Source organism: Eleutherodactylus coqui, chromosome 7, assembly GCF_035609145.1.
Source record: "Eleutherodactylus coqui strain aEleCoq1 chromosome 7, aEleCoq1.hap1, whole genome shotgun sequence".
Taxonomy (NCBI): Eukaryota; Metazoa; Chordata; class Amphibia; order Anura; family Eleutherodactylidae; genus Eleutherodactylus; species Eleutherodactylus coqui.
The window spans coordinates 192,518-217,357 of NC_089843.1; the positions used below are offsets into that span (position 1 = coordinate 192,518).

The 24,840-nt window shown below is 50.1% G+C and overlaps 1 protein-coding gene across 3 annotated transcripts in view; it reads left to right on the plus strand.

The window, feature by feature from the left end:
- The window catches only part of LOC136572295 (zinc finger protein 271-like), a 302,103-nt gene that overhangs the window by 20,413 nt on the left and 256,850 nt on the right, over nucleotides 1-24,840 (plus strand). For 2 of the 3 annotated variants that reach the window (XM_066572751.1, XM_066572754.1), the window contains exons 2-3: nucleotides 2,710-2,864; nucleotides 3,056-3,152. In XM_066572751.1, coding sequence (XP_066428848.1) covers nucleotides 2,710-2,864; nucleotides 3,056-3,152 — 252 coding nt within the window. Of the gene's footprint in view, nucleotides 1-2,709; nucleotides 2,865-2,914; nucleotides 2,925-3,055; nucleotides 3,153-24,840 lie in introns of those variants that run through there. The other variant, XM_066572755.1, reaches the window with a different exon arrangement.

The following is a 24,840-nucleotide window of genomic DNA, read 5'->3' on the forward strand; positions in this document are numbered from 1 at the left end:
ATATAGTTTTGTCCTAATATCCTGATACCCCCACATGTAATCTATATACATCCTGTCCCCCCCACATACATCTCTGCCCTAATATCCTGATACCCCCACAAGTAATCTATATACATCCTGCCCCCCCATACATCTCTGACCTAATATCCTGATACTCCCTACGTGTAATCTATGCAACCTGCCCCCCCCCATACATCTCTGACCTAATATCCTGATACCCCCACAAGTAATCTATATACATCCTGTCCCCCCCATACATCTCTGACCTAATATCCTGATACCCCCACATGTAATCTATATACATCCTGTCCCCCCCACATACATCTCTGACCTAATATCCTGATACCCCCACAAGTAATCTATATACATCCTGCCCCCCCATACATCTCTGACCTAATAACCTGATACCCCCACATGTAATCTATATACAACCTGTCCCCCCATACATCTCTGACCTAATATCCTGATACCCCCACATGTAATCTATATACAACCTGTCCCCCCCATACATCTCTGACCTAATAACCTGATACCCCCTATATGTAATCTATATACAACCTGTATCCCCATACATCTCTGCCCTAATATCCTGATACCCCCACAAGTAATCTATATACATCCTGTCCCCCCCATACATCTCTGACCTAATAACCTGATACCCCCACATGTAATCTATATACAACCTGTCCCCCCATACATCTCTGACCTAATATCCTGATACCCCCACATGTAATCTATATACAACCTGTCCCCACCATACATCTCTGACCTAATAACCTGATACCCCCTATATGTAATCTATATACAACCTGTATCCCCATACATCTCTGCCCTAATATCCTGATACCCCCACATGTAATCTATATACAACCTGCCCCCCCCATACATCTCTGACCTAATATCCTGATACCCCCACAAGTAATCTATATACATCCTGTCCCCCCCATACATCTCTGACCTAATAACCTGATACCCCCACATGTAATCTATATACAACCTGTCCCCCCATACATCTCTGACCTAATAACCTGATACCCCCTATATGTAATCTATATACAACCTGTCCCCCCCCATACATCTCTGACCTAATATCCTGATACCCCCACATGTAATTTATATACAACCTGTCCCCCCCTTACCTCTCTGACCTAATAACCTGATACCCCCTATATGTAATCTATATACAACCTGACCCCCCATGCATCCCTGACCTAATATCCTGATCCCCCCACATGTAATCTATGCAACCTGTCCCCCCATACATCTCTGACCTAATATCCTGATACCCCACATGTAATCTATATACAACCTGCCCCCCCCCCCCCCCCCATACATCTCGGATCTAATATCCTGATACCCACCACATATAATCTATATACATCCAGTCCCCCCATATATCTGTCCTTATATCCTGATACCCCCTATATGTAATCTATATACAACCTGCCCCCCCCATACATCTCTGACCTAATATCCTGATACCCCCTATATGTAATATATATACAACCTGTCCCCCCCCATACATCTCGGATCTAATATCCTAATACCCCCCGCATGTAATCTATATACAACCTGTCCCCCCATATATCTGTCCTTATATCCTGATCCCCCAAATGTAATTTATATACAACCTGTCCCCCCATACATCTCGGGCCCAATATCCTGATACAAACAATCACAGAAAATGGCCGTTACTTACTGACTGGGGAGTGCATATAGATGCATCCTCCTCTCACCATGCAGGTAGCTGACTACCAAATGGAGGAGCCAATAACACCGATAAGACAGCTACTCACACTGCCTCCTGATAATGAGGGGGGTGGATGCTTGGCGTACACTCCCACACATAGTGGATACAGGGTGCCAGACCATTCTGATATATGTAGTTCACCATGCAGACCAGCAACCTATTAATGACGCCATGATAATTTGGCGGGTTGCCCTGCATATCCATCAGTGAACCACATTGGTACTGCCACCCTGGGCTCCCCCTGGAGTCTTAATGCCACGCTGCATGTGAATGATAGATAATAAATGCAAGGCATTGGTTGAAAGTGAAGTAATGGTTCTTTATTAATAACTCTTAACCCTTTCCAATCCAATTTGTATCCTGGTTTTCCTAGAAGGCTTACTCTATTTCTGCCGTTATACAACAGTGCTATCTGCTGGCTAAAGCCAGTACTGCATGCGGTGACACGTTGGATAGGCTCCGACAGCAGAGAGGCTGGAAATATACAGTAAGAGAACCCCGACGGACATCTTCAAACATCGGAGCTGTACAGCCTTAAATCATAATGTCTCAAGATGTCAGACAGTGGAGTGGAAAGGGTTAAGACAACAGTGTGAGGAGGAATGACTGTTCCTTCCCCATGGACAGACTCTTTACTGTAAGAGCCGTGAGACTATGAAAGGGGTGATGGTGATTTCTCAGAGATCAGCAAGCGTTAGGAAGTCTTCCTGTAGTATAGTTACATTGTTTCTGGAGGTCGCTGCTTGTCCATGTTCTGTCTGATCGATGCACAGGCTACACATTGACTCACAATTAGTGTCCTGATTTTCCTCGGTGATATGCATATGAATTTTTCTGGTGGACTTTGTGTTCGTATGAAGAACATCCATGTGTGTAGCCTCATAGGCTTTAATGGGGCCGTGTGCTGCCCACAGACGGCACATAGCTCCTAATACGCTGGTGTCCCTCTCCATCCACAGGAGTACACTGGAGGGAAGAAGACAGCATCTCCCATCATCCATCTCCTGGAGGAAGGAGCAGGATTCCTCAACCAATCATCTATCCTCCACCTCACTCCCTGATCCTGAAGGTCCTAGACCTCACCAACAAGATGACGGAGCTGCTGACAGGAGAGGTGACTGCGGGGAATGTGGGGGGACATTATACAGGGGGGCTCTGGCTGCTGACAGGAGAGGTGACTGCAGGGAATGTGGGGGGACATTACACAGGGGGGCTCTGGCTGATGACAGGAGAGGTGACTGCGGGGAATGTGGGGGGACATTACACAGGGGGGCTCTGGCTGATGACTGGATATTGTGTTGTCAGGTTCCTATAAAGTGTCAGGATGTGGCCGTCTATTTCTCCATGGAGGAGTGGGAGTATTTAGAGGGACCTGAGGACCACCAGCTTCTTATATCACAAGGTAAGAGAAGACATATATGTATATGGGCACAAGGATATGTGTTGAGGCCTTAATACCCCCATGAGTAGTGCATACACATTACATTAAAGTGCTACATTTGTTGTGTACATCATACATAGCCATAGGGCTCCATTCATCTGAAATACCTAGAATGTCCTCTTGGCATCCATTGGGTTCTCACTTGCTGGGATACACATTATTTTTTATTTATGGGTGATGTACGACTATATACCCTGCTCAATAAATTGGGGGAATTCTTAAATCACACATTGGATCTCCATGGATAAAAGACATGTGCTTATTGTAACCTGCTCACATCTGTGAAGAAACCAGGGCACCATTGGCAGACCTGCCAATTCCGGTGTTTTCTACCGAATGCCAATGAAGTTGAACTGTGCTGGGCTGTGAGCGCAGATCCCACTACAGTTTGTCTGGCTCTCATGGAGTCTGTGTATACCAGTTTGGTCAATAGCTGCTGAGGTCATTTTGTAGGGCTCCTCCTGTTCCTCTTGTCTTGATGCTAGAAGGTGTCTTGTAGGGCTTTGGCAGCGCTCCTCCTGTTCTTCCTGCGCTGCTGGAGAACATTTTGTAGGGCTCTGGTAGCTCCTCTGGTCCTGATGCTGGTGGGTATTCTGTAGGGCTCTGGCAGCTCCTCCTGTTTCTCCAGTCCTGATGCTGGAGGACATCTTGTATGGCTCTGGCAGCTCCTCCTGGTCCTGATGCTGGAGGGTATTTTGTAGGGCTCTTGACAGCTCCTTCTGTTCCTCTGGTCCTGGTGCAGGGTTAATGTCCTTCTGTCTAGTTCTCCTCGTTTAACAGCCCGTGTCCTGCTACCGTATCTACTCCAGCCTCTTATGCTGGGAGACACAGTAAAACCGTCGTGCTCAGGCACGTATGGATATTCCATCCTGGAGGAGCAGTACCACCTGTACAACCTGATTGGGATGCATGTCTCATGTACCAGTAGTGACAAGGACACCAGCAAACACAAAACTACAGAAGAATCAGTAAAGATGGAAAAGGCTAGATGAATTGTTTGTGGCTGCCTTCTTCTACACCATTCCCCTTAGAGAGAATACTGTATAGGGATTGGACTGCAGAAGACTTGGAGAAAGTGATTTTCTCTGATGAAGCTGTCTTCAGACTGTTTGAGACTTCTGGAAAATTGATTGTCCGGAGAAGAAAAGGTGAGTGCGAACTGGAGTCCTGTGTTATGTCAACAGTAAAGCATCCTGAGACCATTCATGTGTGGGGTCATTTTTCATCCAAGGGAGTGGGCTCACTAACCGTGTAAAAAAAAGCACTGCCATGAATAAAGTACATCCTCCAGGAGCAACTTCCCCCAAGCGTCCCAGAGCAATGTGGCGATGGACAATGCTTTCTCCAGCAAGATGGAGCATCATGACACACGGCAAAAGTTGTAAACAAAACATTGAAGTTTTAGATCCATGGCCAGGGACCTTCCCAGATCTCATTCTATTGTGATAAACTTCAATCCCTGATTAGGAAGAATGGGCTGTCATTCGTCAGGATTTGACCCAGAAGTGTCAGCTCGAAGTGCAGAAGTCTTGAAAAAAAAAAAAAAAGGTCAATACTGTAAATATTCAGTCTTTTATTGACAAATACATTGTTTAGGCAAAGCTTAAAAACTTATGAAATGCTTATAAGTGTACTTCAGTAACCATAGAAACATCTGAATAAGATATAAAAACACTGACAAAAAGTTTTGGTTTTCACAAAGTTTCATTCTCAGGACTTTTAGCGACGACAGATTGTTAGGTGCACTGTTCAGACACAATCTTCTGCTTCTGTGTCTGGCAAATATGGGCGTCGGCCATATTCTGTTTGTTCCCTGAGCTTATATTCACTCTATTCCAGCACTCCTAGTGTTAATAGCTTCTGGTCTACTGTTTAGCTGATGCTCCTTTTCTAATCACCGTCGTATATAGCTGCCCTCGGCCTTTCAGACCTTGCTGCAGTGTTGATGAGAGTTTGTTCCCTTCACTTCATGTCCAGCTGCTGCTTCGAAAGTTACCTTGCGTTCTGCTTGTGCTCTGTGTTCTTCGTTTGTGTACTCTGTGGTCTGTTGTTCCCGTTGTCCGCTTCTCTGTTTTATCCTTGTCCGCTACTTCCTCGTTTGTTTCTTTACTCCCTGGTGTTGTTCTATCTTTGTCTTATAGGTGTTCTGGCCCGCCAGGGTAAGTCAGTGTCTAGAGGAAGACCGTGGGGTCGTCCTTATCGGGACGAGTGCTCCACTTGTAGGCAGGGGTCTCCCTCTCCTGGTTATGTTAAGGGCAAGATACCTTCCCTAGTTTCTATCCATATGGGGCTGTTCATCTGGCATCTTACCTCCCACGCTGGGGTTGGCTGTCAGCCATGCTGGATCGGATCTTCACCTACCTGGTAGGTTGACACAGTGGTTCGACATCCACAGTCCTTACAGTACACTGCTGCCATGGATCCCGCTGACTCAAACCACGGAGGTCTTTCTGAATTATTCCAGGAGATGATGCATCAACGTGAGAGGCAAGAGCAAATCTTGGCGTATCTTCACAATGTGAGTACCCGTCTTTCAGATGTTTCCACCGCCATAGCGGTACCCCAGCCCCCGCTGCTGCGGCAACTGCTGCATTGTCTCCTCCTCCTCTGCAGTTTCTGGTGCCAGACCTCACCTGGTGGCATCGCCTCACTATGATGGAGATCCCAGACAATGTTGCGATTTTGTTAATCAATGTACCTTGCACTTTGAGCTTTTGTCACATTGTTTCCCTTCAGGTCGCACTAAAATCGCATTTATAGTGTCTCGCCTTACAGGTCAGGCTTCGGCGTGGGTCAGTCTCCTCTGGGAACGCAATGATCCACTGGTTAATAACCTTGGTCTGATCATTGAGTCCTTTTAGAAGGTGTTTGACGAGCCTAGTCGTTCATCCTCCGCTGCGTCTGCCCTGTTGCGTCTCCGTCAAAATAACCTCACTGTAGGCCAATATGCCATTCAGTTTCGAACTTTGGCCTCAGAGCTGGGGTGGAACAATGAAGCCTTGGTGGTGGCATTTTGGAAGGGACTAGCAGGTCGCATTAAAGACGAGCTGGCGGGTCGTGAGGTCCCTACCTCGTTGGATGCCCTGATTTCTCTGACTACAAGGATTGACCTGCGGTTCCAGGAGAGATCCAGGGAGGTTATGCAAGAGAGGAGATCAATCTGTCTGGCTCCTCTCTTCCAGAGACCACCCTTCTTGCCACCAACCATTATCCAGTTTAATGATCCTGAGCCAATGCAGGGGGATTGGCTTAGACTGTCCGAGGAGGAGTGCGCACACAGATGTTATAGGAACCTTTGCATATATTGCGGATCTCCAGGTCACCAAGTTCACACTTGTCCCCTCAAACTCCTCCGCTTAGGGTCAGTTGGAGAGGCTACCCTATTTGAGGATTGCTCCTCTCCCAGGCTGAAATTGCCCCTAACTAGCTTCTTTCCGGTACCCAGGTGTCAGCGACGGCTTTTCTGGATTCCGGCTCTGCCGGCAACTTTCGCCAATGGGCTTTGGTGGACCACTACCAAATTTCAGTCCGGCGTCTCGAGAAACCACTTGTGGTTACTACTGTTAACGGCATTACCCTCTCTGAGACGATCCAGTTTGTCACAGAGCCGCTGGAGTGGAGGATTGGCGCTCTCAATTCTGAGTATTTCCTTGCTGGTGATGCCTAGGGCAACCAGCTCTCTACTTCTAGGTTTGCCGTGGCTCCGATTACACAACACCACCTTGGATTAGAGTACCGGTGAGGTATTAAGTTGGGGTACCACCTGCTGTACCAAGTGCTCGCGTCCTGCGCATCCTGTCCATTGGGTTACTTTACCATCTAACCTCCAGGGTCTATCGGAACCTTATCAGGGTTATGCAGACATCTTTGACAAGAAAGAGGCTGAATGTCTGCCACCGCATCGTCCCTAAGATTGCCCAATTGACCTTGTGCCTGGTTCCGTGCCTCCTAAAGGTAGAGTATACCCTCTTTCCCTGCCCTCGATCCAGGCCACAGCCAAATATGTTATGGAGAACCTGGCCAGAGGGTTTATCCGTAAGTCCTCATCTCCTGCCGAAGCAGTTTTTTTCTTTGTCAAAAAGGATGGATCGCTATGGCCCGGTATTGACCATCGTGGTCTGAACGCAATCACGATTGAGAATAAATACCCTTTACTCTTGATTCCTGAGTTATTTGATCACCTGCGGGGTGCTCAGATTTTTACCAAGCTTTATCTGCGTGGTGCTTATAACTTGATCCGCATCTGTGAGGGAGATGTGTGGAAAACAGCTTTCAATACCCGAGACGTACACTACGAATACTTGGTGATGCCCTTTGGTCTGGTTAACGCTTCAGGCGTCTTTCAGGAATTTGTTAATGACATTTGCAGAGACCTCCTTCAGCAATGTGTCGTTGTGTATTTGGACGATATCTTTATTTTGTTTTCCCAGATATACCCAGGATGAGTGTGCCGATTGTAGGCAGGGGTCTCCCTCTCCTGGTTATCAGTTCAGGGCAGGATACCTTCCCTAGTTTCTATCTATATATGGGGCTGTTCATCTGGCATCTTACCTCCCGCGCTGGGGTTGGCTGTCAGCCATGCTGGATCAGATCTTCACCTACCCAGTAGGTTGACAGTGTTTCCACATCCACAGTCCTTACACAGATGTACATGGACACAGATTCACTTCTGAGGCCATAAGTCTGATTTATTAAATACAAAATATCCAACAAAGCAGTTTTAACCAGCTGTGTGACATCAGGCAACGTGAACATGGTGACAGGTCCTATTTGAAATGTTCTCAGAGGTTCCTGTTCAGGAGGGAGGCAGTCTTTTCTAGAAAACCAGTTCTTGGTAGATGTAATATTACACTCTTTGTTTAACCCCTTCCTGCTCCATGACGTACCGGTACGTCATGGAGTGGCGGGGTATGTATGAAGAGAGGTTGCGTGGCAACCTCTCTTCATACAGTGCGGGCGTCAGCTGTTTATAACAGCTGACACCCATGGGCAATAGCCGCGATCGGCCGATCGCGGCTATTAACCATTTAAATACCACTGTCAATTCTGACAGCGGCATTTAAATCCCCCGAACGATGTTCGGGGGTCCCGCACAGCCCCCCCGCGGTGAGATCAGGAGAGCCGTGCAGGTGTCATGGCAGCCGGGGGCCTAATGAAAGGCCCCAGGGTTGCCTTACCATACTGCCTATCAAGCCATCCCCGTGGGGTGGCTTGGTAGACTGCCTGTTAAATTGCAGTATGACGTAATGCTATGGCATTATGTCATACTGCAGGAGCGATCAAAGCATCGCATGTTAAAGTCCCCCAGGGGGACTTCAAAGTAAAGTTAAAAAAAAAATCAATAAAGTTTTTCTAATTGTAAAAAAAAAGTTATAAAACTTTAAATCACCCCCCTTTTGCCATATCTATTATTAAAAAATCTAAATCATACAATAAAAATATGTATTTGGTATTGCCGCGTCCTTAAAAGTCCGATCTTTCACTGTGAACGTCGTCCGAAAAAAAATAAATAAAGAACGCCAGAAATGCACTTTTTTAGTTACCCTGTCTCCCAGAAAAAACGCAATAAAAAGCGATCAAAAAGTCGTATGTACTCCAAATTGATACTATCGGAAACTACAGAACATCCTGCAAAAAATGAGCCCCCGCTCAACTACGTCGACGGAAAAATAAAAAAGTTATTGCGCGCACAAAATGACAGCAGAAAATAATTGAAAAAAATGAAATGTCTTTGAAAAAAAAAGTAGTATAGTAAGAAAAAACCTATACAAGTTTGGTATCGTAGTAATCCTACCGACCCATAGAATGAAGTTATCATGTCGCTTTTGTTGCCGTTTGTGCGCCGTAGAAACAAGATGCACTAAATATGGCGAAATGTCATTTTTTTTTTCATTTTACTCCACTTAGAATTTTTTTAAAGTTTTTCAGTACATTATATGGTACTTTAAATAGCACCATTGAAAAATACAACTCGTCCCGCAAAAAACAAGCCCTCATAGAGCGACGTCGATGGATAAATAAAGGAGTTACTAATTTTTTGAAGAGGGGAGGAAAAAACTAAAATGGAAAAAGAAAAAGGGGCCGCGTCATTAAGAGGTTAAAAAACAAAAAATAAAACCAAACAAACCAATAAAACCCTAAAATTTTTCATTTTGCTGTAAAATGTGGCATGCAATTGCATCTCGGGCAGATATGCAAATGGTTAGAATTGTGGCGTGATTAGATGAACGGTCTTGCCACTTGAGGCCCTAAAAGTGGTGCCACCCTTGACCTATTAAAAAAGGCTCTCAGAGGCTCCTTATGTGTAGTGACCTTTTATTCCGCTTGTGTGGAGCTGGTTGACCACTAGACGCCTCTATGACGCAGAGAAGAGATTTCACCCTATTACCAGAGTCTGAGAGGGGGTGCATTATTAAGATGTGAGAAGCTAGATGGTCGTACTGACAAATTTGCCCCTCACCTGGAACGTTCTGACCACACTGTTAGAAGGTGTTGGGATCAGTGGATGGATGAAGGCACACACACAAGGCTACTGGGCTCAGGCCGCCCTCGACAAACCACCAGTAGAGAGGATCGTCTGATCAACTGACAAGCACCAGCAGCTCCAACTGCTTCGTTGACTGCCATCCAGAGACAGGTAGCACCATCATTACATGCCCTTGTGTCTGTTGGAACCATTTCCAGGCACTTGGCTGAAGGGCATTTGGTTTTATGGTGCCCAGTACATGCTCAGCCTTTGACACTTTCCATCACCTCCGTTTTCAGTGGTACTCCATTCTCATCCACGTACTTGCATACATGCTGTTTAATGAGATCTTTCCCGGTATAGAAGTCCGGCTCACAGGCCTGTAGTTTCCTTGGTCCACCTTCTTCCTTATTTTGAAGATGGGGACAACATTTGGCCTTCTCCAATCTTTTGGGCCTTCTCATGTCCTCCAAAAATTTTCAAAGATTATGGTGAACATTTCAGCTATTACCTCTGCATCTTTCTTCAGCGATATATGGCAGGATACCATATGGAACCTGTATGCCTCCATGCCCATCACATCTTTATATCCAAGCTAAAGGCATCCCAAAAGGGTACTAGAGCCTCCATGCCTGCCCATATCATATCTTGTATCCAAACTTGAGGCGGCTCAACAGGTTACTAAAGCCTCCCTTCAAGGGATCAATTTTCCTCAATAAATGATCTTTTGCTCTGATATTGTAATCACTTACTTATATCCATGCTGCAATCACACACAGAAAGTTTCATCCATCCAAAAACTTGTAGGGGAAATGTTACTAAGATTGTGAATATATTTTATATATATATATATATATAATTAGAGATGAGCGAACGTACTCGTCCGAGCTTGATGCTCGGGCGAATATTAGGGTGTTCGAGATGCTCGTTACTCGTGACGAGTACCACGCGATGTTCGGGTTACTTTCACTTTCATCTCTGAGACGTTAGCGCGCTTTTCTGGCCAATTGAAAGACAGGGAAGGCATTACAACTTCCTCCTGTGATGTTCCAGCCCTATACCACCCCCCTGCTGTGAGTGGCTGGGGAGATCAGGTGTCACCCGAGTATAAGAATCGGCCCCTCCCGCGGCTCGCCACAGTTGTGGTCTGACATAGCTTAGGGAAAGTGCTGCTGCTATAGGGAGAGTGTTAGGAGTTAGTGTAGGCTTCAAGAACCCCAACGGTCCTTCTTAGGGCCACATCTAACCGTGTGCAGTACTGTGGAGGCTGCTTTTTGCAGTAGTGCACATTTTGTTTTTTTCCAAATCAGCCGTGCAGAGCATTGCGCCCTGCAGTAATACTCCAGGGACAGAATTGTGTAGGCAGGGCCAGAAGACATATTTTATTGATTGAATATACTTAGTGGGCCTTTCCTTAAAAAAAAAAAAGGGCAAAAAATCTATTTGGCCTGCCTCTCACAGTGCTCAGCGTTCTGGGTACGTGTGTGCTGGGTGGAGAACTTTAAAAAAATCATACGCAGCCAGCTAAGTTTAACAGCAGGCTTGCGCCAATTTATTTTCTGGCTGTGAAATCACCGCTCTGCTGCAGTTAATAACAGTGCAACACTGCAGTTCTGTGACACACTGCAGGGCCACAACACATATATTATTGATTGAATATAGGCAGTGGGCCTTTCCTTAAAAAAAAAAAGGGCCAAAAATCTATTTGGCCTGCCTCTCACAGTGCTCAGCGTTCTGGGTACGTGTGGGCTGGGTGGAGAACTTTAAAAAAATCATACGCAGCCAGCTAAGTTTAACAGCAGGCTTGCGCCACATTATTTCTTACAGCGTTCTGTTTCTGAATTACTGGTAATACAGCATGCTGAGGGGTAGGGGTAGGCCTAGAGGACGTGGGCGCGGCCGAGGACGCGGAGGCCCAAGTCAGGGTGTGGGCACAGGCCGAGCTCCTGATCCAGGTGTATCGCAGCCGACTGCTGCGGGATTAGGAGAGAGGCACGTTTCTGGCGTCCCCACATTCATCGCACAATTAATGGGTCCACGCTGGAGACCTTTATTAGAAAATGAGCAGTGTGAGCAGGTCCTGTCGTGGATGGCAGAAAGTGCTTCCAGCAAGCTATCGTCCACCCACAGTTCTGCGCTGTCCACTGCTGCAAATCCGAATCCTCTGGCTGCTGCTCCTCCTTCCTCTCAGCCTCCTCACTCCACTACAATGACACATTCTCAGGAGCGGGCAGACTCCCAGGAACTGTTCTCGGGCCCCTGCTCAGATTGGGCAGCAGTGGTTCCTCTCCCACCAGAGGAGTTTATCGTGGCTGATGCCCAACCATTGGAAAGTTCACGGGGTCCGGGGGATGAGGCTGGGGACTTCCGGCAACTGTCTCAAGACATTTCAGTGGGTGAGGAGGACGATGACGATGAGACACAGTTGTCTTTCAGTCAGGTAGTAGTGAGGGCAGTAAGTCCGAGGGAGGAGCGCACAGAGGATTCGGAGGAAGAGCAGCAGGTCGATGAGGTGACTGACCCCACCTGGTTTGCAACACCTACTCAGGACAGGTCTTCAGAGGGGGAGGCAAGGCCAGCAGCAGGGCAGGTTGCAAGAGGCAGTGCGGTGTCCAGGGGTAGAGGCAGGGCCAGACCGAATAATCCACCAACTGTTTCCCAAAGCGCCCCCTCGCGCCATGCCACCCTGCAGAGGCCGAGGTGCTCAAAGGTATGGCAGTTTTTCACTGAGAGTGCAGACGACCGACGAACAGTGGTGTGGAACCTTTGTCGCGCCAAGATCAGCCGGGGAGCCACCACCAACAGCCTCACCACCACCAGCATGCGCAGACATATGATGGCCAAGCACCCCACAAGGTGGGACGAAGGCCGTTCACCGCCTCCGGTTTGCACCGCTGCCTCTCCCCCTGTGCCCCAACCTGCCACTGAGATCCAACCCCGCTCTGAGGACACAGGCACTACCGTCTCCTAGCCTGCACCCACACCCTCACCTCCGCTGTCCTCGGCCCCATCCACCAATGTCTCGCACCGCACCGTCCAGCCGTCGCTAGCGCAAGTACGCCGCCACGCACCCGCACGCTCAAGCGTTAACCGTCCGCATAGCCAAATTTATCAGCCTTGAGATGCTGCCGTATAGGGTTGTGGAAACGGAGTCCTTCAAAAGTATGATGGCGGCGGCGGCCCCGCGCTACTCAGTTCCCAGTCGCCACTACTTTTCCCGATGTGCCGTCCCAGCCCTGCACGACCACGTCTCCCGCAACATTGTACGTGCCCTCACCAACGCGGTTACTGCCAAGGTCCACTTAACAACGGACACGTGGACAAGCACAGGCGGGCAGGGCCACTACATCTCCCTGACGGCACATTGGGTGAATTTAGTGGAGGCTGGGACAGAGTCAGAGCCTGGGACCGCTCACGTCCTACCCACCCCCAGAATTGCAGGCCCCAGCTCGGTGGTGGTATCTGCGGCGGTGTATGCTTCCTCCACTAAAGCACCCTCCTCCTCCGCAACCTCTGTCTCGCAATCTAGATGTGTCAGCAGCAGCAGGACGTCGCCAGCAGTCGGTGTCGCGCGACGTGGCAGCACAGCGGTGGGCAAGCGTCAGCAGGCCGTGCTGAAACTACTCAGCTTAGGAGATAAGAGGCACACGGCCCACGAACTGCTGCAGGGTCTGACAGAGCAGACCGACCGCTGGCTTGCGCCGCTGAGCCTCCAACTGGGCATGGTCGTGTGTGACAACGGCCGTAACCTGGTGGCGGCTCTGCAGCTCGGCAGCCTCACGCACGTGCCATGCCTGGCCCACGTCTTTAATTTGGTGGTTCAGCGCTTTCTGAAAAGCTACCCACGCTTGTCAGACCTGCTCGTAAAGGTGCGCCGGCTCTGCGCACATTTCCGCAAGTCCCACACGGACGCTGCCACCCTGCGCACCCTGCAACGTCGGTTTAATCTGCCAGTGCACCGACTGCTGTGCGACGTGCCCACACGGTGGAACTCTACGCTCCACATGTTGGCCAGGCTCTATGAGCAGCGTAGAGCTATAGTGGAATACCAACTCCAACATGGGCGGCGCAGTGGGAGTCAGCCTCCTCAATTCTTTTCAGAAGAGTGGGCCTGGTTGGCAGACATCTGCCAGGTCATTGGAAAGTTTGAGGAGTCTACCCAGGTGGTGAGCAGTGATGCTGCAATCATTAGCGTCACCATTCCTCTGCTATGCCTCTTGAGAAGTTCCCTGCAAAGCATAAAGGCAGCCGCTTTGCGCTCGGAAATGGAGGCGGGGGAAGACAGTATGTCGCTGGATAGTCAGAGCACCCACCTGTCTATATCTCAGCGCGTTGAGGAGGAGGAGCATGAGGAGGATGAGGAGGAGGGGGAAGAGACAGCTTGGCCCACTGCTGACGGTACCCATGCTGCTTGCCTGTCATCCTTTCAGCATGTATGGCCTGAGGAGGAGGAGGAGGAGGATCCTGAAAGTGATCTTCCTAGTGAGGACAGCCATGTGTTGCGTACAGGTACCCTGGCACACATGGCTGACTTCATGTTAGGATGCCATTTTCGTGACCCTCGCGTTGCACGCATTCTGGCCACTACGGATTACTGGGTGTACACACTGCTCGACCCATGGTATAAGGAGAACCTTTCCACTCTCATTCCCGAAGAGGAAAGGGGTTCGAGAGTGATGCTATACCACAGGACCCTGGCGGACAAGCTGATGGTAAAATTCCCATCCGACAGCGCTAGTGGCAGAAGGCGCAGTTCCGAGGGCCAGGTAGCAGGGGAGGCGCGGAGATCAGGCAGCATGTACAGCACAGGCAGTGCAACACTCTTTAAGGCCCTGGACAGCTTTATGGCTCCCCAGCAAGACTGTGTCACCGCTCCCCAGTCAAGGCTGAGTCGGCGGGAGCACTGTAAAAGGATGGTGAGGGAGTACGTAGCCGATCGCACGACCGTCCTCCGTGACGCCTCTGCCACCTACAACTACTGGGTGTCGAAGCTGGACACGTGGCCTGAACTCGCGCTGTATGCCCTGGAGGTGCTTGCTTGTCCTGCGGCTAGCGTCTTGTCAGGGAGGGTGTTTAGTGCGGCTGGAGGAATCATCACAGATAAGCGTACCCGCCTGTCAACCGACAGTGCCGACAGCCTTACACTCATAAAGATGAACAAAGCCTGGATTTCCCCAGACTTCTCTTCTCCACCAGTGGACAGCAGCGATACGTAAGCAATACGTAGGCTGCACCCGCGGATGGAAGCATCGTTCTCTATCACCATCCAAAACGGGGACCTTTTTGCTTCATCAATCTGTGTATAATATTCCTCCTCCTCCTCCTCCTGCTCCTCCTCCTGAAACCTCACATAATCACGCCGAACGGGCAATTTTTCTTAGGGCCACAAGGCTCAATCATATAATTTTTCTAAACAATTTTTATACGTTTCAATGCTCTTTAAAGCGTTGAAACTTTCACCTGAACCAATTTTTATTTAAACTGTGCTGCCTCCAGGCCTAGTTACCAATTAAGCCACATTAACCAAAGCGATTAATGGGTTTCACCTGCCATCTTGGTTGGGCATGGCCAATTTTTCTCAGGTACATTAGTACTGTTGGTACACCAATTTTTTTGGGCCCTCACCTACAGTGTAATCATAGTCATTTCTATGTTCTTCGCCTGCACTCATGGTACAGAAAGGTGTGTGGGGTTGGCCTACACTTTAGCTACATAAATGTAACTGTGGCCTTGGCTATACTGCAGCTACTGAAATGTGAAAGAGACTGTTATCTCCCTAAACTGCTGCAATGGGAATGTTACTGGGGCCTGTCTTGACTGCTACTATTACTGAAATGGAACTAATACTGTGCTCCCCCTATACTGCTGCTTCGGAATTGTTACTGGGGCCTGTCTGGACTGCTACTACTACTACTGAAATGGAACTAATACTGTGCTCCCCCTATAATGCTGCTAGTGATATGTTAGTGGGGCCTGTCTTGAGTGCTACTATTACTGAAATGGAACTAATACTGTGCTCCCCCTATACTGCTGCTAGTGATATGTTAGTGGGGCCTGTCTGTAATGCTACCGCTGAAATGTTAATTCTGGGCTCTGCCTATACCGCTGCTAATGGTATGTCACTGGGGTGTGGAAACAGAGGCTTCTCAAAGACATGATGGCGGCGAGGCCATTTCCCACCAACGCTGTTACTGTTAAGGTGCATATAACCACGGACACGTGGAGAGGACACGTAGTGCCTCAAAAACATCCCCCTCCTCCTCCAACAATGAAAACATTCTTGGCAAATACCTTTGCATTGGTTCGTCTGGTGGCAGTCCAAGAATTTCACCTTTAACGACACAACAAGAGAGCCCCCCCACCATCCCCCCGCCACGGCCCACTTAATCCTGGCCACATTCCGAAAACCAACTAAATAAAACCGCACTACTAGGTCCGCAGTCACCACCACATTCCCACCAACGAGGTTACTGTTAAGGTACATATTACCAGTCTGACTGGGTCATGCACTGTGGGCCGAAGCCCACCTGTATTGTATCTGACGTTAGCTCTGCTGAGTAGGGCACTGCAATGGGATACATTTATGTACAGCCGGTGGGTTCCAGGGAGCCACCCATGCTGTAGGTGCACACGGAGTTTAACCTACATCTGTCCACTTGTAAAGAACCCCAGTCTGACTGGGGCATGCAGTGTGGGCCGGAGCCCACCTGCATTAAGCACGACATTACCTCAGCTGTGATGGGCAATGCAATGGGATACATTTATGTACAGCCGGTGGCTTCCTGGCACCCACCCATGCTGTGGGTCCACACGAAGTTGAACCTACATCTGTCCACTTGTAAAGAACCCCAGTCTGACTGGGGCATGCAGTGTGGGCCGAAGCCCACCTGCATTTAATCGGACGTTACCTCAGCTGTGATGGGCACTGCAATGGGATACATTTATGTACAGCCGGTGGGTTCCAGGGAGCCACCCATGCTGTGGGTGCACACGGAATTCCCATTGCGGAGTTGTTCCTGCCTGTGACTATTTATAAAAAACTGCGGTCTGACTGGGGCGTACAGACACCTTGACAGAATGAATAGTGTGTGGCACATGGGTTCCCCATTGCTATGCCCACGTGTGCAGCTCCGGATGGAGGTGGCACAGAATTGGATTTCTCATTGCTTCTGTACAGCATTGTGGGCTATCGCCCCGCCCCTTTTATGGGTGGGTCGCTGCCTAGCCATGCCAACCCTCTGCAGTGTGTGCCTGCGGTTCCTCCTCATGGCAGACGCACTTATAAATAGACATGAGGGTGGTGTGGCATGAGGGCAGCTGAAGGCTGTGCAGGGACACTTTGGTGTGCGCTGTGGACACTGGGTCGTGGGGGGGGGGGGGGGGTTGGGCAGCATGTAACCCAGGAGAAGTGGCAGCGGAGTGTCATGCAGGCAGTGATTGTGCTTTGTTGGAGGTAGTGTGGTGCTTAGCTAAGGTATGCCATGCTAATGAGGGCTTTTCAGAAGTAAAAGTTGTTGGGAGGGGGGGGGCCCACTCTTGCCGGTATTGTGGCTTAATAGTGGGACCTGGGAACTTGAGATGCAGCCCAACATGTAGCCCCTCGCCTGCCCTATCCGTTGCTGTGTCGTTCCCATCACTTTCTGGAATTGCCAAGATTTTCACACATGAAAACCTTAGCGAGCATCAGCGATATACAAAAATGCTCGAGTCGCCCATTGACTTCAATGGGGTTCGTTATTCGAAACGAACCCTCGAGCATCGCGATAATTTCGTCCCGAGTAACGAGCACCCGGGCATTTTGGTGTTCGCTCATCTCTAATAATAATCTTTATTTGTAAAGCGCCAACATATTCTGCAGCGCTTATATATATACAGTGGGGAAAAAAAGTATTTAGTCGGATACCAATTGTACAAGTTCTCCCACTTAAAAAGATGAGGCCTTGTTACGGCAAAAATATATGGCCATTTAGGGACAGCAGGGTGTACCCTGTGACTGACGTCATATGACCCATGTTAGGGCGATAGCCTGCGAAGGGACAGCAGAGTGTACCTTGTGAATGACGTCATATGACCCATGTTAGGGCGATAGCCTGCTGAGGGACAGCAGAGTGTACCCTGTGACTGACGTCATATGACCCATGTTAGGGCGATAGCCTGCGAAGGGACAGCAGAGTGTACCTTGTGAATGACGTCATATGACCCATGTTAGGGCGATAGCCTGCTGAGGGACAGCAGAGTGTACCGTGTGAATGACGTCATATGACCCATGTTAGGGCGATAGCCTGCTGAGGGACAGCAGAGTGTACCGTGTGAATGACGTCATATGACCCATGTTACGGCGATAGCCTACGGAGGGACAGCAGAGTGTACCTTGTGACTGATGTCATATGACCCATGTTACGGCGATAGCCTACGGAGGGACAGCAGAGTGTACCTTGTGAATGACGTCATATGACCCATGTTAGGGCGATAGCCTGCTGAGGACAGCAGAGTGTACACTGGGAATGACGTCATATGACCCATGTTAGGGCGATAGCCTGCTAAGGGACAGCAGAGTGTACCTTGTGAATGACGTCATATGACCCATGTTACGGCGATAGCCTGCTGAGGACAGCAGAGTGTACCTTGTGAATGACGTCATATGACCCATGTTAGGGCGATAGCCTGCTGAGGGACAGCAGAGTGTACCTTGTGAATGACGTCATATGACCCATGTTAGGGCGATAGCCCACGGAGGGACAGCAGGGTGTACCTTGTGAATGACGTCATATGACCCATGTTAGGGCGATAGCCTGCTGAGGGACAGCAGAGTGTACCTTGTGAATGACGTCATATGACCCATGTTAGGGCGATAGCCCACGGAGGGACAGCAGGGTGTACCTTGTGAATGACGTCATATGACCCATGTTACGGCGATAGCTTGCTGAAGGACAGCAGAGTGTACCTTGTGAATGACGTCATATGACCAATGTTAGGGCGATAGCCTACGGAGGGACAGCAGAGTGTACCCTGTGAATGACGTCATATGACCCATGTTAGGGCGATAGCCTGCTGAGGGACAGCAGGGTGTACCCTGTGAATGACGTCATATGACCCATGTTACGGCGATAGCTTGCTGAGGGACAGCAGAGTGTACCTTGTGAATGACGTCATATGACCCATGTTAGGGCGATAGCCTGCTGAGGGACAGCAGGGTGTACCCTGTGAATGACGTCATATGACCCATGTTAGGGCGATAGCCCACGGAGGGACAGCAGAGTGTACACTGGGAATGACGTCATATGACCCATGTTACGGCGATAGCTTGCTGAGGGACAGCAGAGTGTACCTTGTGAAGGACGTCATATGACCCATGTTAGGGCGATAGCCTGCGGAGGGACAGCAGAGTGTACCTTGTGAATGACGTCATATGACCCATGTTAGGGCGATAGCCTGCTGAGGGACAGCAGAGTGTACCCTGTGAATGACGTCATATGACCCATGTAACGGCGATAGCCTATGGAGGGACAGCAGAGTGTACCTTGTGAATGACGTCATATGACCCATGTAACGGCGATAGCCTGCTGAGGGACAGCAGAGTGTACCCTGTGACTGACGTCATATGACCCATATTACGGCGATAGCTTGCTGAGGGACAGCAGAGTGTACCCTGTGACTGACGTCATATGGCCCATGTTAGGGCGATAGCCTACGGAGGGACAGCAGAGTGTACCCTGTGACTGACGTCATATGGCCCATGTTAGGGAGATAGCCTACGGAGGGACAGCAGAGTGTACCTTGTGAATGACGTCACATGACCCATGTTATGGCGATAGCCTGCTGAGGGACAGCAGGGTGTACCCTGTGAATGACGTCATATGACCCATGTTAGGGTGATAGCCTGCTGAGGGACAGCAGAGTGTACCTTGTGAATGACGTCACATGACCCATGTTATGGCGATAGCCTGCTGAGGGACAGCAGGGTGTACCCTGTGAATGACGTCATATGACCCATGTTAGGGTGATAGCCTACGGAGGGACAGCAGAGTGTACCCTGTGAATGACGTCATATGACCATGTTACGGCGATAGCTTGCTGAGGGACAGCAGGGTGTACACTGGGAATGACGTCATATGACCCATGTTAGGGCGATAGCCTGCTGAGGGACAGCAGAGTGTACACTGGGAATGACGTCATATGACCCATGTTAGGGTGATAGCCTGCTGAGGGACAGCAGGGTGTACCCTGTGAATGACGTCATATGACCCATGTTAGGGTGATAGCCTACGGAGGGACAGCAGAGTGTACCCTGTGAATGACGTCATATGACCATGTTACGGCGATAGCTTGCTGAGGGACAGCAGGGTGTACACTGGGAATGACGTCATATGACCCATGTTAGGGCGATAGCCTGCTGAGGGACAGCAGAGTGTACACTGGGAATGACGTCATATGACCCATGTTAGGGCGATAGCCTGCTGAGGGACAGCAGAGTGTACACTGGGAATGACGTCATATGACCCATGTTACGGGGATAGCCTGCTGAGGACAGCAGAGTGTACCTTGTGAATGACGTCATATGGCCCATGTTAGGGCGATAGCCTACGGAGGGACAGCAGGGTGTACCTTGTGAATGACGTCATATGACCCATGTTAGGGCGATAGCCTGCTGAGGGACAGCAGAGTGTACCTTGTGAATGACGTCATATGACCCATGTTAGGGCGATAGCCTGCTGAGGGACAGCAGGGTGTGCCCTGTGACTGACATCATATGACTAGAGATGAGCGAACGTACTCGGATAAGCACTACTCGTCCGAGTAATGTGCCTTATCCGAGTACCGCTGTACTCGTGCTCAAAGATTCGGGGCGCTCCGCTGCTGACAGGTGAGTCGGAGCGGGGAGCCGGGCAGAGCGGCCGGGAGAGAAGGAGAGAAAGATCTCCCCTCCGTTCCTCCCCGCTCTCCCCTGCAGCTCCCCGCTCCGCAGCGCGTCCCGAATCTTTGAGCACGAGCACAGCGGTACTCGGATAAAGCACATTACTCGGACGAGTAGTGCCTATCCGAGTACGTTCGCTCATCTCTACATATGACCCATGTTAGGGCGATAGCCTGCTGAGGACAGCAGAGTGTACCCTGTGAATGACGTTATATGGCCCATGTTAGGGCGACAGCCTACGGAGGGACAGCAGGGTGTACCCTGTGAATGACGTCATATGACCCATGTTACGGCGATAGCTTGCTGAGGGACAGCAGAGTGTACCTTGTGAATGACGTCATATGACCCATGTTAGGGCGATAGCCTGCTGAGGGACAGCAGGGTGTACCCTGTGAATGACGTCATATGACCCATGTTAGGGCGATAGCCCACGGAGGGACAGCAGAGTGTACACTGGGAATGACGTCATATGACCCATGTTACGGCGATAGCTTGCTGAGGGACAGCAGAGTGTACCTTGTGAAGGACGTCATATGACCCATGTTAGGGCGATAGCCTGCGGAGGGACAGCAGAGTGTACCTTGTGAATGACGTCATATGACCCATGTTAGGGCGATAGCCTGCTGAGGGACAGCAGAGTGTACCCTGTGAATGACGTCATATGACCCATGTAACGGCGATAGCCTATGGAGGGACAGCAGAGTGTACCTTGTGAATGACGTCATATGACCCATGTAACGGCGATAGCCTGCTGAGGGACAGCAGAGTGTACCCTGTGACTGACGTCATATGACCCATATTACGGCGATAGCTTGCTGAGGGACAGCAGAGTGTACCCTGTGACTGACGTCATATGGCCCATGTTAGGGCGATAGCCTACGGAGGGACAGCAGAGTGTACCCTGTGACTGACGTCATATGGCCCATGTTAGGGAGATAGCCTACGGAGGGACAGCAGAGTGTACCTTGTGAATGACGTCACATGACCCATGTTATGGCGATAGCCTGCTGAGGGACAGCAGGGTGTACCCTGTGAATGACGTCATATGACCCATGTTAGGGTGATAGCCTACGGAGGGACAGCAGAGTGTACCCTGTGAATGACGTCATATGACCATGTTACGGCGATAGCTTGCTGAGGGACAGCAGGGTGTACACTGGGAATGACGTCATATGACCCATGTTAGGGCGATAGCCTGCTGAGGGACAGCAGAGTGTACACTGGGAATGACGTCATATGACCCATGTTAGGGCGATAGCCTGCTGAGGGACAGCAGAGTGTACACTGGGAATGACGTCATATGACCCATGTTACGGGGATAGCCTGCTGAGGACAGCAGAGTGTACCTTGTGAATGACGTCATATGGCCCATGTTAGGGCGATAGCCTACGGAGGGACAGCAGGGTGTACCTTGTGAATGACGTCATATGACCCATGTTAGGGCGATAGCCTGCTGAGGGACAGCAGAGTGTACCTTGTGAATGACGTCATATGACCCATGTTAGGGCGATAGCCTGCTGAGGGACAGCAGGGTGTGCCCTGTGACTGACATCATATGACTAGAGATGAGCGAACGTACTCGGATAAGCACTACTCGTCCGAGTAATGTGCCTTATCCGAGTACCGCTGTACTCGTGCTCAAAGATTCGGGGCGCTCCGCTGCTGACAGGTGAGTCGGAGCGGGGAGCGGGGCAGAGCGGCCGGGAGAGAAGGAGAGAAAGATCTCCCCTCCGTTCCTCCCCGCTCTCCCCTGCAGCTCCCCGCTCCGCAGCGCGTCCCGAATCTTTGAGCACGAGCACAGCGGTACTCGGATAAGGCACATTACTCGGACGAGTAGTGCCTATCCGAGTACGTTCGCTCATCTCTACATATGACCCATGTTAGGGCGATAGCCTGCTGAGGACAGCAGAGTGTACCCTGTGAATGACGTTATATGGCCCATGTTAGGGCGACAGCCTACGGAGGGACAGCAGGGTGTATCCTGTGAATGACGTCATATGACCAATGTTAGGGCGATAGCCTACGGAGGGACAGCAGGGTGTACCTTGTGACTGACATCATATGACCCATGTTAGGGTGATAGCCTATGGAGGGACAGCAGAGTGTACCCTGTGAATGACGTCATATGACCCATGTTAGGGCGATAGCCTGCTGAGGGACAGCAGAGTGTACCCTGTGACTGACATCATATGACCCATGTTACGGTGATAGCCTATGGTGGGACAGCAGAGTGTACCCTGTGAATGACGTTATATGGCCCATGTTAGGGCGACAGCCTACGGAGGGACAGCAGGGTGTATCCTGTGAATGACGTCATATGACCAATGTTAGGGCGATAGCCTACGGAGGGACAGCAGGGTGTACCCTGTGAATGACGTCATATGATCCATGTTAGGGTGATAGCCTATGGAGGGACAGCAGGGTGTACCTTGTGAATGACATCATATGACCCATGTTAGGGTGATAGCCTGCGGAGGGACAGCAGAGTGTACCCTGTGAATGACGTCATATGACCCATGTAAGGGCGATAGCCTGCTGAGGGACAGCAGAGTGTACCCTGTGAATGACGTCATATGACCCATGTTAGGGCGATAGCCTGCTGAGGACAGCAGAGTGTACCTTGTGAATGACGTCATATGACCCATGTAACGGCGATAGCCTATAGAGGGACAGCAGAGTGTGCCCTGTGACTGACGTCATATGACCCATGTTACGGCGATAGCCTGCTGAGGGACAGCAGAGTGTACCGTGTGAATGACGTCATATGGCCCATGTTAGGGCGATAGCCTGCTGAGGGACAGCAGAGTGTGCCCTGTGAATGACGTCATATGACCCATGTTAGGGCGATAGCCTGCGGAGGGACAGCAGGGTGTATCCTGTGAATGACGTCATATGAGCCATGTAAGGGCGATAGCCTGCTGAGGGACAGCAGAGTGTACCTTGTGAATGACGTCATATGACCCATGTTAGGGCGATAGCCTACGGAGGGACAGCAGGGTGTACCTTGTGAATGACGTCATATGACCCATGTTAGGGCGATAGCCTACGGAGGGACAGCAGGGTGTACCTTGTGACTGACATCATATGACCCATGTTAGGGTGATAGCCTATGGTGGGACAGCAGAGTGTACCCTGTGAATGACGTTATATGGCCCATGTTAGGGCGACAGCCTACGGAGGGACAGCAGGGTGTATCCTGTGAATGACGTCATATGACCAATGTTAGGGCGATAGCCTACGGAGGGACAGCAGGGTGTACCTTGTGACTGACATCATATGACCCATGTTAGGGTGATAGCCTATGGTGGGACAGCAGAGTGTACCCTGTGAATGACGTTATATGGCCCATGTTAGGGCGACAGCCTACGGAGGGACAGCAGGGTGTATCCTGTGAATGACGTCATATGACCAATGTTAGGGCGATAGCCTACGGAGGGACAGCAGGGTGTACCCTGTGAATGACGTCATATGACCCATGTTAGGGCGATAGCCTGGTGAGGGACAGCAGAGTGTACCTTGTGAATGACGTCATATGATCCATGTTAGGGTGATAGCCTATGGAGGGACAGCAGGGTGTACCTTGTGAATGACATCATATGACCCATGTTAGGGTGATAGCCTGCGGAGGGACAGCAGAGTGTACCCTGTGAATGACGTCATATGACCCATGTAAGGGCGATAGCCTGCTGAGGGACAGCAGAGTGTACCCTGTGAATGACGTCATATGACCCATGTTAGGGCGATAGCCTGCTGAGGGACAGCAGGGTGTACCCTGTGAATGACGTCATATGACCCATGTTAGGGTGATAGCCTACGGAGGGACAGCAGAGTGTACCCTGTGAATGACGTCATATGACCCATGTTAGGGCGATAGCCTGCTGAGGGACAGCAGAGTGTACACTGTGACTGACGTCATATGACCCATGTTAGGGCGATAGCCTGCGAAGGGACAGCAGAGTGTACCTTGTGAATGACGTCATATGACCCATGTTAGGGCGATAGCCTGCTGAGGGACAGCAGAGTGTACCGTGTGAATGACGTCATATGACCCATGTTAGGGCGATAGCCTGCTGAGGGACAGCAGAGTGTACCGTGTGAATGACGTCATATGACCCATGTTACGGCGATAGCCTACGGAGGGACAGCAGAGTGTACCTTGTGACTGATGTCATATGACCCATGTTACGGCGATAGCCTACGGAGGGACAGCAGAGTGTACCTTGTGAATGACGTCATATGACCCATGTTACGGCGATAGCCTACGGAGG